Below are 19429 nucleotides of genomic sequence, written 5' to 3'. Positions count from 1 at the left end.
CCTTTTCCAGCCAATGTGAGTGCTACAAGAAAGATAACCTAGTACAAAAACCAACATAAGTGGCAAGTAGAAAGCTGTTTGAAGGGTTTGCTAATGAGAGATGCTTAGTACAAGAAGGCAGTTCCACTGAAAAGTCCAGAAATGAGGCACAGGAATCAGGTTTGGCAGTTCTTTTAGAAATATATTCCACCATGGGTATATGCGTACTGTGGTACAGAATGCTGAAATAACCCCTCTAGCTGTCTTTGTAGAAGTCCAACATTCTGCTCTTCTTGAATGAGAGATGGTATAATGATATACCTTGGAGAGGATTGAGTGCATAAATGACCAGATGGAAATAACCTGTACCTCTTTAAGTAGCTGGGATGAAAAGATCAAGTCATGGTTCTGGTATTCTCAGTATTTTCACTCTTATTAGGAAATGAACAGTACACCTTTGCAAGGGAGAATTAAAGTTGAAGAGCTAAGTCATGCACACCTCTAAACAAGTTGTGGACTAACCAATACTCTACACAATCTAGCTATTTAGCCAGATAAGAAGCTTCAATGTAGAAATATCAGTTAGCTTTTTCTCATTCTCAAAAAGATTTTAAGGAAGATATCAATCTTTCCCCAAATTAAAACTGGTGGTAGCAGGCTATAGGTATATGGTGTAAGCTACCATTACAGTCATGGATGCAGATAAATAGGTTTGAAGCCGAGTAAGGCAAGATACTCACCATACAGAATCTGTTCTATAGTGATGAATGCAGTGCAGATCTCTGATGTTTTTGAGCAGTATCTACTCCCAAGGCAGGTGGAACAACAAATTTGTATTAGTAGCCAAAGTCTTACACATGTTCTCCACTCACTAAGAACAGTAAGTAACACCAAAGAAAGCTTGAGCAAGAATTCCTTCAGGAATTGGAGAGTTCTGTAGAATTATGGGAGCCAATCTAATCTTAACAGCTGGACAACAGCATATTGTGCTTGTACTGAATATACACAGTAAGTATATGAAAGCAGAAAAGTATGTTAATACTCCAATATTCCAGTGTAGAGTCTCTGAGGACTCTACATGCAACAGTAATAGGAACCACAATGTGGCCAGAAATCTCTGAGGTTCAAAGAGTCAGTTTCACTGAGGTGCTTTAAAACCCATTTCCCTTCTGAGGTTTTGGGCTAGATAGATCTGGATCTTCTTCACTAAATTCAGAAGGAATGCCTAAGCCCTGCAGAATATCCTCTCCAACAATTCAATGTTCACAACCAGCTGTAGAGGAATATGAAATTATTATTTTGGCTAACACAAATGTGGGAAAAGAGGATGAGCAACTCTGGATTATGATAATTATCCTGGGCAATACGATCTGTCAGTTCTAGGAATGCATATTTATACATGGCACCTGCCCCCCACCATTGCCATTTTACTAGTTCTGATGCAGAGATAGCCTTAAGGTATTCACTAATTCCAAGTTCAAATCTGAGGCAGGATCTGTTGGCCACTGAGCTCTTCTCTCATGCTCAGTATGTCAGAAATGCTTACAAGAGTTTTATAGGAGTACAGCACAGAAGAAGAAAAAGTGAAGGGAAATAACCTGAACCAACAAAACCAAATGCAGCATAAGAAGTTAAGGAAAAAGATCTTCATAATTGTTTCCTTAATTTCTTACGTTGTGTTAAAACAATAGTGTTTCTGGAGCAAGTGCAAAGGGAGGAGGCTAGAGCTGCCCAAGAAATTTCTAGATAGTTCTACCTGTGGCTTCTACAGACACATTTCCATATATGGGGTAGCACAGCGAGACCACAACAAAGAATCCTAAGCACTACTAAAAATGCTTTTTAAAAAATAAAATCCTAAGTTTTGTTGCTTTGTTAATTATTGTATGTTCAGTTACAGAATCAATTAAGCTTTTCATTCTGGAAACTCTTATACAGACATTTAATTGTTATCTCTTTTAGTTATCTTAGCATACATTTTCTGGGTCTTGCACAACCTGGAAACAATTGCATGATAACTTGAATTAAAAGTCATTCCAACTCACCCCCTTTTCAATGCTCCCAGTCTGGCAAAGGGTGCCCTCAGCTGCTGGAATACTGTTGGTAACACAGCGGTTACTTTTGCTGAGACACCAAAGCTCTCTACACACTTCCTGGGAAAGAAGGCAGAAGCAAGTTGTTCAGAATAACTGAATAAAATTGGTTCAAATGCTCCTTAACACACACATTGTCCTCAAAATGCATTGCTCTCTCTCCATAGAAAGAAACAGGCTGAAATATATTTGAGAATATTCATTAATATGGACCAATTCACATCAGCTTCCTATAAAACAGAGTTATTGTAAATTAAATCCTGATTTGATTTACCACATAATAAAAGTGTCTGAATCATTTACCATAAGCCTCATTAACATTACACTCTTGTTGGGCTGTGTGCAGAAAGACAATCTTGGGTAAGTGTGGTAGTACTTTTGTGATAAACTGGGCAGATAAATGGTTTACCACACACAAGTCCAAAAATGACTTGTGTGACTTGGCCTTGAATATTCTGTCATCAAAGTCTGAAACTATCAATATAAATCTGGAATTGTGTACACAGTTACTCTTTCTTCCAGGGGCACCGTTTGCATGTTCCTAATGCAGATTCTTTAGAAGAGCAGGAAACTCCCATTTTAGTGGAGTGGCAATGAGATTGTCTACTGCCTAGCTGCCTAGCTACAGCAGCTAGGCAATGAAGGGTTTTTAGCACACGAGATACAGAAACCACCCACTTTCCTCTGCAGATCCATTCCCACCACTAGATAAATATTTAATTCCTTTTACCTTGACAGTCTGGGCACTGTCTTCAACCTCAGCAGATGAAGACTAAACTTTCCCAGTCTCCCTATGTACAAATCCCCTTTACTCACCATACATAAATTATTAGTAATCACACTAGGGTAGAATGTCTGGTATAGCAGCTTGGATCCCACAGCATTGTGCAAAGAAAGTGAAACATCCTCCTTTCAGAGCACAGTGCTGGGGAGGGGGAAACATTCTGCGGGATTTGCATCCTGACAGAATCATTCTTACTGACCTTTTGCTGCAAATTTCCCCCAGGAAGCTCAGAGGTACTGCAGAATCTTCCCACACTAACAAATCAGGAAAAAAACAAAACAGAACCCCCACTGATGACATTCACTTTCCACTGTGGCTCCAGCAATAAACCTATGAAAAACCTACTGTGAAGACCTGCAAGCATGATCAGTCATCCTGGAATAACAACTCCTCAATTCACTTCAGGCTCTGATTTATTAATGCAATCAAAGAGTTGAAAGGGAATCCACACCACATGAAAATATGAGGGGCTGCTGACTATAGCTGCCATTTGTTCATCTTGCAGGCCTCCTGTGCTTTTAACATCTACATAACAGGCAGAAAATTTGGCAGATGTGTCATTTCCCATATGTGAATGCAATGTTGGAGAAACATTCTTCTGCTGATTTTTTGCAATCATGCAAATGTTTAAAAGTATAGCAGCCTTTTCAGGAAAAAGGTAGTGACCTTATATTGACTCATCTCTTTCTTGCCAGGATAAGTGATAATTAAACCAAAGCAGGGTTTAAATCTATGATAGATGGAGTTCATCGTTCCACACACAAGCAAGGTAGTCAGGAAATGTGTGTGGCAAAATATTGCACACTTTATTATACATTTCCATTCAGCAGTAACTCCCACTAAGTGGGTATTACTCCTTGGTAAGAGGTTATAGTATTGCAGCCTTAGAGTCCTTATACTTGTAGACCTGAGTCTGCAGTAACAAGAAACTAAATACACGTTGTGTTACCAAGTCCTAAATTGTTTCCATCAAAGAGTTTACCAAAAATTACTACCACTGAACTTTTGAAACATAGTATGCATTGTGCCTATTAAAAGTAATATTATATTTGCTGATGTATGTACTCTTCTGTTCTCACCCAATTGAGTAATGTGAAGGAAAACTGTAGCATTCTTTTCCACACAAAAAAATGAATTCAAAGCACACAGTTCCTTTTTATGCCTGCACAAGCTAGATCAGTAACCTCCCACCATTTGTCCAAGGAGCTTGGAATGGGGTATACGATTCCCAAATGGTTCTCATTTCAATCCTGACCAGGGTCAAACCTGGATATGGACCTATATCAGGGACCACCAGACTATTCCTTGGTAAACTGATGACTGAAATGTCTAGCAACTGAGAATAGTTAACCCCTTTTGTAATAATATTCTAGAGAATCTAGTTGATTTTAGTTCTTTGCTACAACATTGTAGGAAATCTTTGAGAAACCACTTTCTACATCCTTCGCCAAACCTTTATTAGACATTACAAGTATAGGCCATCACATCCATATATAAAAATTTAAAATATATACAAATAAACAGCCATGTAAAATATATAATAATGGGGATTTTCATTGGGATTTCTTCCTGCTAAATAGTGCCATTCACCACTCTAAGAGATACTATTGACAAAAACTCAGCCACCCTTGCAGTAACTTCCGAGTTAAGGTCAGACAGAATCTGATATTTTCGTTGTGCTGTGATGTTAGACTACCCAAAAAAAGAGGATAGCATGCATTTGCATAGCTGTTTGTACAATGGACAGTGGAAATGAATATGTTCTACATTGTCTGGCACATTCAAAGAACATCCTCAATGTCTATCATTTCTGGAGATGTTTAAACATGGACATGCCAATCTCAAGACTCGACCATGCAAGTAGGAACAACCACTGTAATGCTGTCCCTGTAGCAGCCATCTTGAACAGGTGTTCCGATATCAAAAGCTGCTGTGAGACGAAGAATAACAGGGCCACCCTACTTGCATGGTCGAGTCTTGAGAATGGCATGTTCATCCCATGACATGCTACAGGGTTTTGCAGGACACAATTTTGTCCCCAATGCAATTTAACATCTACATGAAGCTGTTGGCAGTGGTCATTAGGAGTTTGGGGGCATGGTGCTTTCAGTATGCTGAAGACACACATCTCTATTTCTCCATAACATCTGAATCAGGAATAGCAGGGCAAGCTCTGTACCAGTGCCTGAATAGTGGACTGGGTAAAAGCTAATATACTAAGTCTGAATTCTGGGAAGATGGAGGCTTTGTGAGTAGGTGGCTCCCACTATTTATTACATTTCTACCCCAACTTTTTTTCCCAAGGAGGCATAGATTGTTTTCCCCCTCCTCATTTAATTCCCACAACAACCCTGTGAAGTAGGCCAGGCAGTGACTGGTGCAAGGTCACCCAGTAAGCTTCATGGCCGAGTGTAGATTTGAACCCTGGCCTCCCCAAGACCTAGTCCAACACTTACCACTACACCACATTCACCCTCTTCCTAGTCCAGAAGCTAGGCTAGCTGCCTTTTCTGAAGAAATAGGTACATAGCCTGTGTTATTCCTTGATAAATCTTTGTCATCAGATGCCAAAAGTGATTTGTGTCGCTAGCACACAAATGGCCTTATATGTAGCCTTTTAGTCGCTCTGTCTGGTACACCAACTATCTGGATCAGAACAGCCTGGCCACTGTAATCCACTCATTGATAACCTCATGACTGGGTTACTGTAAGGCGCTTTATAGGGATGCGGGTGGTGCTGTGGTCTAAATCACAGAGCCTAGGGCTTGCCGGTCAGAAGGTGGGCAGTTTGAATCCCCGCGACGGGGTGAGCTTCCATTGTTCAGTCCCAGCTCCTGCCAACCTAGCAGTTCGAAAGCACGTCAAAGTGCAAGTAGGTAAATAGGTACCGCTCCAGCGGGAAGGTAAACGGCGTTTCCGTGTGCTGCTCTGGTTCACCAGAAGCGGCTTAGTCATGCTGGCCACAGCCGAGCTGTACGCTGGCTCCCTTGGCCAATAAAGTGAGATGAGCGCCGCAACCCTGGAGTCATCCGCAACTGGACCTAATGGTCAGGGGTCCCTTTACCTTTTGATGCGCTTTATGTGGGGCTACCCCAGGGCAAAGACCAGAAGAATTGTCTATAGTAGATAGTAGTGTTTAGCTTTGTTTAGAGACAATAAACACTTTGTTACTTTGTGTGGGAGAGTTTTCCCCTTAACACCAGGGAAGAAGCAGTTCTGCTGGGAGCAGGAAATTTCTGAAGTCTCTACTGATGTTCCACATACTCTGCCATCACACTGGTTGAAGTGTGATGCACGGCCAAGTGACTTCCACAGGTCACCAACACAAGAAATTATAAGGACCACCTGAACCCTTATTTCCCACATCAATATGTGGGATATATCCTTATATCCAACATCAGAAGAAGCATGGTTCATTGTCTCCCATATCTCAGAAGTCCAACTGGCCTCAACGATTTACTGTTGCCACTCCCACACTGTGGAAAGCTCTACCAGCAGACTCATCAAGCATCTTTGCTGTTTAGACATCTATTGAAGGCTTCTCATCTAATACAGTGTGATATATACATTGTACTTTTACGATTCTGTCATTCTTCCCCTGCTCCCAATTTTGTGTCTTCTAATTCAGTGTCAAACACTTTTATGCTAATTTGTTTAATATCATTTGTAAGTTGTTTCTCTCTCTGCTGAGTTTTTACTGTTCAATACAGTCTTAAAAGGAAATACATTGTGTGGTGTAATAATTTGCATAAAATATTGTATTGAAAGCCCAGAAGAAAGTGAAAAAGTTTCATTATAATTTTTAAGACTAATATTGAAATAAAAAATATGGCTGTATTCACAGGGGTGTAATTAGGGGTTGGCTAGACTGGCCACTGCCAAGGGGGCAGGCCCAAAAACCATATCTCTCCACTCTGGCTTGGAGTCGCTAGGAGCAAGCCTGCCCATCTGGATGCTCCTTGGGCTGTTCCTCCACTGCTGTGCCAAGGGCGCAAGGGAGCCTGGACACACCTTTGTTTCAACGTACTTTACTTAAAGATAATTTTATGAAAATGATGTATAGGTGGTATTTAACACCGGTAAAATTGGCAAAAATGTACAAAACAAGGGAAAATAAGTGTTGGAAATGTAAAGAAATGTGAAATATAAGTGTTTAAATGGGATGCATGACGCCTTTTAGTAAGATTTTCAAATTTAAAAGTTAAAAAATTCTTTCTCTTTTCATTTTGATCTTGGAGTCTTCTGAACAGTTTTGTTTTAACCTTCTTAATTTAACTGATGGCTATGCAGAAAACTTTATTGGCAGCAAAAACTAAGTCACAATTCATTATTCTGTATAAAAAGAGTAAGTTACTTTTACATTTTAAACCAATTACCATTTGGAAGTTTTCTTTTATAAAGATATAAATAAATAATATGTGCTTTCTAATTTATAGACAAGTTCAATATTAAAACTGTAGTTTGCCCTTTCCCCCTTGACTATGCATTTTCATTCCTATTATTGTATCAGTAACACCTTGGAACAAATGTTTCCAATAATCTAGTGTGAAAATCACGTGAGAACACTGGCCTAGAAAGGTCATACCCAGAGTCAGTATCAGCAAGGATGCTTATGTTTTTGAATTAATATTAGTTGACCCAATAATCCCAATTCCAGGTTCTTTTGTTTTATTTTTTGGCATCCAATGAGTGTTAAGTATAAATTCATTCCCCAACTTCAAATAGTTCTTAATATTACTTTCTGAATAACATAGTGAAAAACCTGCACTAGGTAAGAGAAGCAAGATCTGAAACCTAATAAATCAGTTCAAAATCAGCACCTGCATTTTTATTACTTAAAAGCGAACAGTTCTCTGAAAAATATGGGCAACTATAGTAAAAACATAAACTGAAGCTGTGGCCTTTCACAAGATCAAGACAAGATAGATGACAACCTGTAACGGTGTATCTTAGGGCTCCATGACTTCAGTTTGGAATTCGGATGCTTGTATTTGCAGTAAATTAAAGAAAGCTGAACCCATCTAGAGAAAAAAAACAGCAAATCAAATTATCTTCCTTTTGCCTATATGTTATATATGATGGAGCCTTTTTTCTGTATGTCATGCAGAATTAAACATATAGGCATCTTGAAAATATACATCTAAATGATCCTGAATAATAATAAAAGAACAACACACCTTAGTGTAAATTTAAATGCATGAAGATCAACATGCTGCGATGTTTCCAAAATATAATCTAATCTAAATAAAAAAATTTATACAAAATAATATTTTTAATATTCACAATACTGAGAAAAATAAGATGAAAATACATTGATAAACACATTGTAATGAATTTAGAATTTTACTGTAATATAAATTCTATTTATATTGAAATATCTCAACACATAATTCCTTCAGCGTGTGATAATAGATAATATGCTGCACCTCTTGATGAGCATTTGTTAAAACAGAGCTTAGATTCTGATTTCCAATTCAGAGCTGCATAAATGTCCAGCTATAATATTTCCACCCTCATTTTGTTCATACTTTTATCATGTTTATATGAGGGTGAGTATTAGATATGTATGAACCACAGAAGGTTCAACATGTTTGATTAGGTTCAGATAAGCACCCAAAAATTACAAATCTTAATGCTCCATTTTCAGAAATGCTCATTATGAAGCGGTGCAGCATGTTATCAATTCATACATGCTGAAGAAATTATGGTAACTTAAACTCCTATTGTATAGTATATTATATTCTCATCTTATTTTCCTAAATATTGGGTGCTTATCTGAACTTTACCAAATCTATGAACCTCCCACCTATCACCTGTAAAAGATACTTTTCCTTTCAAATCCACAGCCCATGTCCCACTTGCCAACTAGCATCTGAACCTTCTCCTGCATTGTTAGCCACTATTCCTTCCACTTGACTCTTACTGGAATCAAAACCAGTATCAAAATTTCAAAGGCTCTGTTCCAGACTCTCATTGCAACTATGTATTACTTCTGCAGACTCTGTTTGGTGCTTTTAAAGATAGCCAAGATAGAAAGAAGTGTGCATTAACAATGCCTTAGCAACAGCCTGAAAGATCAGGGTTAGAAGATGAATAGCAAAGTTGAAAAGAAAGAGACTACTAGGCATCAGAAAAGAGAACTCAACATGTGGATCTCAAGTAAACCAATCATTTAGTTGGAACATACTTCAGAAATAAACCAGATGGCCCATAATCTTCTGGCTATTTATAGAATGAACTGGCAAACCTTTTCTCAAGAAAAGCCCAAGGCACCTCTAGATAGAGGCAACCTATGCAAAAACCTGTATTACCAAAAGAGAAATAGCTCTATAAGCTTTGTTTACAAAATGCATTACTTTAAAATGTGTCCTTTTGGCCAGAGACTGGGTGATTCAGAACCATGGATCCAGTTTGTCACTCTGCACCTGACTCCTATACTCGTTCATCTTGCACTGCAATATCAGTGTTTATAGAAGCATTTAAACACTGAAGCAATTATTGACAATAGTGCAGCACCTGAAGCAGCTGGAGTATACAATTAAGATAGATGCCCCACCACTCACTGGATTTAAATTGTGCACAAGACTACAGTCGTACCTCGGAAGTTGAACGGAATCTGTTCCAGAAGTCCGTTTGACTTCCAAAACGTTTGGAAACCAAAGCACGGCTTCTGATTGGCTGCAGGAAGCTACTGTAGCCAATTGGAAGCTGCGGAAGCCCTGTTGGACGTTCAGCTTCCAAAAATAGTTCACAATCATTTCCAGGTTTGCAGTATTCAGGAGCCAAAACATTCAAGAACCAAGCTGTTCAGAAACCAAGGTACAACTGTATAGTATTCTGCAACAGACATTACTGTACTGATGAATATGGCATTTCCCTTTCAATTTCTAAGCACAGTAAACAGAGAATTAAGACATGGAAGGACAGGAATATCTCTGCTTGTCTGTTGTATCCCACTGTTTTCAGAACATTTTCCTTATTGCTAATTATGTGAAGTACTCTTTCAGTCTTAACATGCACCTCAATTGATGGGCTTCACACGTTTTCTTCACTTCAGAAGCAATCACTTCAGAAGCAATGGCTGGCATTTAATTATACTTTACTCAGAGTAGACTCATTGGGACTAATGAGCATGACTAAGTTAAGCCCGTTAATTTCAATAGTTAAGTCCATTAACTCTGGGTAAATCTTAGTTGAATACTACCGTTTTACAATTTAAAAAAATTGTCAATTGTGCATCGAGGGACTCAAAAGACCCAGCTTTTGGCATTAGTGTACAAGCAGAAAGAGAATTGATGCTATTCATGGATTTCAGAACATGTAAGCATATACAAATATACATTTGAAGCTAATATCAACTTTCTACCAGTGGTCTATAACAGGCAGACTAATAGTAGTACAAAATACTAATTATCTAGGATCTAATACCAACTCAGCACTAGCAGAAAGTAGCAGAAAGTTTGAGAAAGTCTATTAGCCTATGAATTGTTAATGAATTTATTTTCTCCCAAGTACCAATTCCTATTGACTTGCTTGCTCTTGCTGCTTTACTACAGTATAAGGGTTGGATATTTTTCAAAAACATATTGCAGCAACTGAAGACACTTCCTGCAAGCTGTTTTTACTCCACTGGAGAAAATATACAAATACCACCACTAGGGAAAATGTACAAAATATAAGATCATAAAAGAGCCAGTTGAATCAGGCCAGTGGCCCATCTAGTACAGCATTCTGTTCTCACCATGGTCACCCAGATGAATATGGACCTGAGGGCAACAGCACATTCCCCATCTGTAGTTTCCAGCAGATGGTATACAGAAGCATACCACCTCTAGCAGTGGAGGTGGAACAAATCCATCAGGGTTAGTAACTGTCAACAGACTCTCCCAGATCATGCCTTGTCTCTGCAGGCCACACACTTCCCACCAGGCTATTCTGCTCACCAATCCCGTTCCATGTCCAACTTGAGTGTTTTTGTATGTGCCATTGAAATGTGATAATGCCTCTTGCTTGTCTGAAGTGATGTATGTGGTGTGTGTGTGTGTGTGTGTGTGTGTGTGTGTGTGTGTAAACCTCTGGTGTGTGTGGTTGGAATGTAGACTACTGTACAACTGACTCACAACCATTATTCATTCACTTTTGCTTCTCGACCGGGCCACTTGTGGCTCTAGCTCTATGAGGCATGCAGTTCTCAAAATGCTACCCATAGGGGAATACAGCCTTCAGGCTGAAAAAGGTTCCCCACCCCTTCCATAGACTAAAGGTGGAATCCGCTGCTTTGCAACAGAACCACAGAACCACACATAACACCCTAAAACCTCTGCCAAAGTGGTCCACAAGATCACAAGGACTCGCAGGTGGGCAGAATGGCTCGGAAACTCCTATGCATCATCAAAGAACCTTAGTCCACAATTCTTTGGAGCCCACCCATTAAACAAAGCTACACAATGTTGTCAACACAACAATGAATAAATGAGAAGAGGCTAAAGAAAAGTATGATTTGCTCGCTCAACAGCAACATACACACTACCAATTCTCCAGCGCAAATCAAGCATAATATACCTTATGTTGATACATCATTTAGTAAAAAGAAATGTCTTCAAACCTTCTGATACAGAATGCACTCTAAAAATGTGATGACTATATACAGAGAAAAGAATGAAGGAGAGTACCAAAGCATGTGCACTGGATATAAAGAGATTGGGAGGGGAGAGAAGAGGGGGAGGAGGGGGAGCTTAAAGATAAACAATAAAGGCCTTTGCTGAGAAATCAAGAATGAGAGACCTAACCAGCCAGCCAACCACACACAACTTTTAAATCCATCACGGTATGTATGAGCTGCCAAGAGTCATCCCAAAAATAATATTGTACTTATCACCCTAGGGATACTAAAATGAATTCCCTTTGTAATACCGCTTTAAAAGAACTGATTAGTGCAAGTGATTAGGTATATATTATATTATAATTATATTGTATTATAGTTTTTTAAATAGCCTTGGCTAATTCTATGTCTTAATTATTTTATTTTTAAAGTACACAAAATAATATGTAACTTGGCTCAAAAGTCTATAAAATGTACTTTTTAATAACTTTTTCATTTTTAAACCCAGCTGATGATGGGGACTATAGAATCAGTTTAACTGATGCTTTAGCCTATAAAAATGCTGTTATCAGTGTTCTGAACTACAACATGTCATTTATATTATTTTAAGCTATTTTAAAGGGCACATATTAATATTACCATCATCATTATCATCATCATCACTGAATAACAATACTCTTATTAAACAGGAATATCTCCCTATAATTTTTTTCTCAGTGAAACTCATTTTTATTAACAGCAGTAGTAATATCATTTCTATTCCTTAATATTAGGATACAATAAATTAAATTGAATACTCATAAAAAGTTTAATTCTAATATTACAGTAACATGACTAAAAACTCAGTTGAATAGTATAATGAAAGACTTGAAATTTTTAGTATCTAATGAACCTTTTCTACCAGACATTAGCAGCAGCTTACAATTAAGCAAGGAATCAGGAATGTGTGCAATGAGTTAGCCAGGGCTTTGAGATCATCCACTTGATTTTGAAGGAATTGCTCAATTTATTTTTAGCCAAACATTTGGGAACAGAATATACACAAATGTCTCAAGCAAAAGATGCAGCATAAACACCTCTTGTTCCTTATTTAAAACAGTTTTACAGTGAAAATTATTTATTGAAAACTATGTCACTAATAATTGTATCTAACTAAACATTTATGACATGAATATATACAAATGACTAAGCAGGATACGTAAGACTTCTTACCCCATATTTACACTGACGTGACGTTGCTCCATACTGGAAGCGACATTGTTCATCAGCATCATACACCTGACCTGGTGCCACTGCAGGATAAAGAAAGTCACGCTTCGGAGGCTCATTATCAAGGCAAGTACCACGGCCAGAACTGTTCAACACAAAGAACCAAAGAAATTATGAACACTATAAAGTGTTATCACTGCTAAAATATGTATCAGGATTCTGTTGTGTAAAACAAGTGTTCCAAATAAACATATCCAGTAGTGATACAGTTACAGTTAAACTGCAGAATTTTTATTTATCTACCTGCACTGGTATGCTTTCGAACTGCTAGGTTGGCAGAAGCTGGCTCAGAGTAACGGGAGCTCACTCCATCACACTGATTCGAACCACTGACCTTCTGATTGGCAAGCCCAAGAGGCTCAGTGGTTTAGACCACAGCACCACCCACATCTCTTACCACAAATGCAGAATAACTTATGAAAGAACAGAAAATAAGTGCAATGCTATCTTACAAATGTCAACCAAAAAAAAAGTTCAAAGACCTCTTAAGAACATAAGAGCCTGCTGGATCTTGCCACTGGCCCATCAAGTTCAGCATCTTGTTCTCGCAGTGGCCAACCAGATGCCCGTGGGAACCCACAAGCAGGATTCAAGTACAACAGCACTCTCCCCTTCTGTGGTTTCTAGCAATGACTCAGAAGCATTATTGCATCCAACTGGGGAGGCAGAACATACTCTTGGACACATAAAATGAGCTGCACAATTATTTGGATCCTAGCGTTTCATATAGAATTGTGTCCCACTAACAGACTACAGTCTGACATACTTGAAAAGTGCTTTATCCACTGCTGCACTGCTGGTGCCTTCTGCTGATGCAATCATCATCATCATCGCACTAGCAGAAGGCCAGTGGTGTAACAGTGGCTACAGCCCAATGGGACCTCCAATTCATCTTCTTCCCTCGCACCCCCTCCCCAAAACCTGCTCCTGAGGGACAGAAGGGACAGGAAAGGAAGATGTTCTGTTGTGCACACAGAAATCCATCGAGTCAGTGGAAATTCAGTGTCAGATACAGCCCAATCATTTTTATTCTGTTCAGCCTTAGAACATTTTTTATTTTCTTTTTACAGGTGAATTCTGGTAGGAATAGATTGCACAATGCCTTCAGTGAGTTGACAGCAGTTTTCAGATTTGAACCCAAATGTCTTTGGATTTGCATTCCAAAGTTCATTCTTAACATTATGAAGTACTTGGGCTTTTGTTCAGAACTTGAGGCTAGGTTGGCTTAAATCCTAGGCTTTTTCCATAAATGGGATTTAGGATGTATTTAGAGCATTCAAAATTAGCTCTTCATAATATATAGTGCTAATTAGAGGGGAAATAGATAGCCTGAACGCTCACAAGATAACTAAACTTAGAATGAATTAATAGTCACAGATCTGCTTGAATGCATTTAAAAGAAAAATAAGACTTCCTTTGAAATTATACTTTGCACTTAATAAGGTTATAAATATAAACATGCTGAGAAGGGGAGAAAGCTCCACTGAACATATTAGGACTTACTTTTGAATAGACATGCAAAGGCTGAGCTATAATTATATTTACTAGTTTCTGTACAGTCAACAGTATGCACAAAACAGAACAGATGCTTTTTAAGCTTGCATTTACACATGCTAAACTATGGTTTATGATTAGTTCTGACAATATGGAGTTGTTTTACTGACTTCAATTTTACAGAGCGTTTTAAGCCAAAAAGGTCAGCCGTCAACACCAAAAGAGTAACATACATATAAACAGAATCTAATAGTCTTTATACTTAACAATTACTGCCTCAGATAACTAGTCATTTCAATCGAGACCCAAACTAAAGAGGCATCATTTCAAAAAGAAACACCTTATTCAGGCACCTATACTTGAAAATCTAGTGGCCAAAGCTCAAAACTATGGGATGCTCTGAATAGCTACCAAACCCCAAATAATCATTTTTACAACATTATGACTGCAAATATGCATACTGTAGTTTCCAAACTATATATAATATGCAAAATAAATCAGTCATAAATGGAAACTACTCAACAAAATTAGCCATTCAGACAATCTAACATTGGTGCCAGTGTTTTCCTAGGTTATAATTTTAGTGGGAGTTATGGAAGTAGTAAATACAGACCAGGGGTGGCCAACCTATGTCTCTCCAGATGTTGTCAGAATCCAACACCCATCAGCATGGCCTATGGCCAGGGAAGATGGGCCTTTCAGTCTTCAAACATCTGGTGGGCCACAGGTTAAGCCAACCCTGATCTAGAGTAACTAATTTTTTTTGCAAAAATAGCCAAAAAATACTTGCAAATTAATCAAACACATCTGCATCCTAGATCAACACAGAGGAACACCTACATGAAAACAGTGATTAGATAACTGAAGGCTGGCTCATTTATGAGATGTCCCTACCATATTCACTTGGAAAACATTTAGGTCCACTACTAGATTTGCAGCTAAGCCAGCTAGCAGTTTGGAACCATCATTTGTGATTGCCAGTGCCTCCAAGTTGAGGTGTACACATGGTGCTCCAATTTCTGCAACAGAGGCGGCTTGAAAAAGATGGGCTCAAGCCCCACCTCTAACATGAACTCATTATGTCATCTTAGAGAAATTGCTGCCTCTCTGCCAGGGATCAACTTCATAGGGTTACCACAAGTATTAGCACAATAAAACTGTTAAAATATTTCACAGATTAAAAGTACTATACAAATTGTAGTTAAAAATAAAATTAGGAGCTATGAGGAGTTACATTTAATCTGACTATTCATAGAATATATTACATCTGTCAATATTATTTGGTATAGTGATAGATGTAACAAGCCTCTAAAAGATCTTATCAACTATGAGACTAATTAGTCAATTCCAGTATTTATTTGTAAATTAATATAAAATTTGAGTAGACACCAATCTCCTACATCATTATTACACCACGTTTGCAAACAGTCATTAGGATTGTATCAATAGTGTTGTATTCTAATTATTTAGAAAGTAAGCCTAACAAGGGGCCAGGGAAATGCAGAGTAGCAAATTCTCCTCTACGCTGGGAGCTCTGGGGTAGAGTGGGTACTTTTATGTTTTTGTCATATCAGGTTGGAATAGCTAAGGGGACCAAGGAACAAACCCCGTGGGGAATCCCTGGTGCTTTGAACCTAGCAGCCAATGCCTCACCCTGAAACACCTTTTTGTGGAGTAAGTTCCACTGGATTCAATAAGACTTACTTGGAAGAAAACATGTTTGGGATTGTGCTGTTAGATGGCAGCACTGTTGGCTTTGACTGAGTCAATAACTTGGGTGAAGCTGGACCACTGTATCAAGGCACTCCTTCTTTCTCCTTTGTTCCCATTTCTTCTCCCTAATCAGCACTGTCAAATATGACAATGATAACCATCTCTTTGTTGGAAGAGATTCCCATATACAGCAGTAAATAGTAAACTCACTGCTATTAGCCAACATTTATGGATTAGGTCTCATGGGTAAATATTTTCTTTATCGTTGTACATTCACCTCAGCAGGGTATGGTATGGTGGAGTGTGAAGTTTTTCAAGAATCTTATTATCTCTCTTCAGAGACTACTTACTCTAAAAAACTGGTGATATAATCCCTGCTGCAGGCTGACCATGAGAAGGGGTTGGTGTTTGCTGTAATGTGAGCTGCCATAAGTTTTGCGGCTTCATGACCTTTGGTCCCACAAGAATTTCCAATTCCATCATGGTTCATACCAAAACTGTCCAAAAGAATAGGAAGAGGAAGGGGGAAGAGTCCATTATTTTTATATGGAACAGAACTTTTAACATAATATTTTCACATACTTAATATACTTAATATACTCAGTGAACAGGAATTAAACAATGGGCTATATATGTTGTCTAAAAATGGCTGGCATAGATGTTTAGATTAGAGGCCTTACACAAACATAACACAGTATTGCTATTGCTATATTTCTTTCATAATAGGACTTCTAAGTACTTTACTTTGGTTCATTCTAAGTATTTTGCTACATTTAGTAGCCTCAAAATGTGGGTACACCAAATAGGATTCAAGCAATATAAAATCGTCACTAGTAGTCACCATGATTAATAAAAGGAAAACAATAAGAAGCTTCCATGTTATTAACTCAGATAGTAATTCAGAATGACATATTAGATATATAAACTCTCAGTGTGAACTTTACAAACCACTACAGTGGTTTCAGTTCCATTCAGCAGGGCCACAACAGTTTAAGCGATAGAGGAATTTCTACTTCTAATCCTTTATATCTCATTCTAACTATGAAACCTCTTAAACATGGCATTTGATCATTGTGAATAATAATAATTTTAATATTTATATGCCACCATAAGGATTAGGATTTGATATTGAAAGTCAATGAATTGTGTTACTGCTGTGGTGGCAGCAACAGAAAAATACTGCACAGTTGTGGCTGCATTGCAGGGGGGATGTTAGGGCTTTATTTGTGGCACCATGCTAAGGACTCCCTGAAATCTGATGCTGGCTGTCCATGGTAAAGTGGCTGTTAAGTCAGCAAGAAAATAGCCAAATATTTCTATCTCAAGACTTCTGCAGCAAACAACTTGATGGCTTTAACATCACACCTACTTTTTCTCCCTTTCCCCAGCTCGTTTTAGTTAACATCTAGACCACATCTAGTTTTGAAGAACTCTAAATCTTGCTCACTATTTGAGACATTTTGGTTGGTCCCAATAAGGGTATTGGTGAATTATAGGTTTAAGGTTTTTCTTCTATGGACCACCTTAGCTTCCTGTGCTCTTCGTGTGTCTTTCATATTCTTTACTGGCCCTGCTAGCATCTGCCCTGTCACTGAGTTCAGCACAACAACTGGGTTTTAACACTTAGAATACATTTTCCCTCAGAAAAAATATTAAAGAATATATATCTTCAATGAAGATAAACTTGAGCTTCAAGTTTTATTTGAGATTCTTCCTTCTCATGGTTTTTTTGTTTTTTTGTTTGTTTTTAGGGGAGGGAATCAGTACCACAAAACCACAGAATCGCAAGGATAAAATGCTCATTAGATGACTTGCTCATTTATGTGGCTGGCAAAGTTAAAGTATAAATGTCAGGCAGGAAAACTGGAAGGGCAGACTGAGAGGAACCATATGTGGAAGGATTCGGTAAAAGTGTATATGACAGAACCATCTACTTTAGGGAAACATTAAATATGTTAAAGTCTTGATAACTGTATTAGTTCAAATGAAAAGAATCACAGAACAGCTGAGGTAATACCTTTTTTGGCAGTGATGCAACTGATGATCAAACTACAATGTGAATGTTAAATGGTCCTAATGAAAGTATTCCCTCATTTATTCTGCAGTAAGAGATTTCACTCATGTTCAGAAAGTGACCAACTGATCCAAAAAATCTATTTCCTCCTGTGTAAAAGGTAAAGGTACCCCTGCCCTTACGGGCCAGTCGTGTCCAACTCTAGGGTTGTGCGCCCATCTCACTTAAGAGGCTGGGGGCCAGCGCTGTCCGCAGACACTTCCGGGTCACGTGGCCAGAGTGACAAGCTGCATCTGGCGAGCCAGCGCAGCACATGGAAACGCCATTTACCTTCCCGCTAGTAAGCGGTCCCTATTTATCTACTTGCACCCGGGGGTGCTTTCGAACTGCTAGGTTGGCAGGCGCTGGGACCGAGCAACGGGAGCGCACCCCGCCGCGGGGATTCGAACCGCCGACCTGACAATCGGCAAGTCCTAGGCGCTGAGGTTTTACCCACAGCGCCAGGAACTACTAAATTCCTCTAATTTATCAGAGATTCCCCATCCAAGATACTTTTTTAAAAAAATCAGTCCAGCATGAACCAACCCCGTCATTAATAAAATCATCAGTACTGAACTATATTAAAGGTGAAGGCTTTAAAAATGTATATATTTACTTAAGCAGTACACACCTACTGTCCATAAACACTATCAGAATTCTTAACTTATTCAATAAAGAAGTAGAGAAAGTTGAGAAGCAACAAAAAGGGGAAAACACAACCATCCAACAGAATGTGCAGATGCCAACCTTCTGTTTGTCTGCAGCAGAAAAAGTAATGTTACTCATTATGAGAGAAATAGTTGGCAACACAAACTACTATATGAAATACATGCTAATAAAACAACAACAGATATGAAGTCAAAATAGTGCTACTGAGAAACAAAGGGGAGGCATCAGCATGCTTGAGGGAATTACAAGGTTTACAAACTTAGAAAAACTTAAGGAGGTAGGTAAATAAATAAGCCAGCCAGCCAGCCCCCAGACAACCCATTGTCACTGGAAACATAATTTCCATCTCACTCACTAGGAAACTTCACCATTGTTGGGTGGGCTATACCTTACACTGGGCCAGTGGGACAGATTGGGGTTGCTGCCCCAAAGCATATCTATCCAAGCTGGTGGAGGTGGTATTGAGTGCAGTGTTTGAGAATCAGAGGACACTGGTTCTGAGGAACTTCAAAACATAGAGCAGGGCATACTCTTGATTTGGTCTTCAGTTCAGAGTGAAAGGGCTGGTCTGCATATTGGGTGGAGGGTGTTGAAGAAACCCTATTGTTGTGGTCAGATCATCTGCTAAGTTTGGTCTTACAGTGCCAGTTTCTCCCTACAAGGTTGGAGGATACTTCAGAATGGTCCATCCTCAGAGACTTAAAGAAGCTTGAAGGATTCCTCAATGCTTTGGGAAAATTTCCAGAAGCCAGAGCTGGCAATACCTGTCAAAG

The 19429-nt window shown here is 38.7% G+C and overlaps 1 protein-coding gene across 16 annotated transcripts in view; it reads right to left on the bottom strand.

Annotated features, from left to right (window-relative positions):
• ADAMTS6 (ADAM metallopeptidase with thrombospondin type 1 motif 6) overlaps nucleotides 1–19429 on the bottom strand; it is a 124191-nt gene that overhangs the window by 50362 nt on the left and 54400 nt on the right. For 15 of the 16 annotated variants that reach the window (XR_013843513.1, XM_079995346.1, XM_079995357.1 and 12 more), the window contains 3 exons: nucleotides 16285–16431; nucleotides 12671–12812; nucleotides 2025–2132 (listed from right to left, as the gene is read on the bottom strand). Coding sequence is in view for 15 of the 16 variants with exons in the window: in XM_079995346.1 (XP_079851472.1) it covers nucleotides 2025–2132; nucleotides 12671–12812; nucleotides 16285–16431 (397 nt within the window). In the remaining variant the exon portion in view is untranslated. The remainder of the gene's footprint in view (nucleotides 1–2024; nucleotides 2133–12670; nucleotides 12813–16284; nucleotides 16432–19429) is intronic. The other variant, XM_079995358.1, reaches the window with a different exon arrangement.

The sequence above is a fragment of the Podarcis cretensis genome (assembly GCF_951804945.1).
Source record: "Podarcis cretensis genome assembly, chromosome: 11".
Classification (NCBI taxonomy): domain Eukaryota; kingdom Metazoa; phylum Chordata; class Lepidosauria; order Squamata; family Lacertidae; genus Podarcis; species Podarcis cretensis.
The sequence above is the reverse complement of the archived record's forward strand: the minus strand, read 5'-3'. Positions and strand labels throughout refer to the sequence as shown.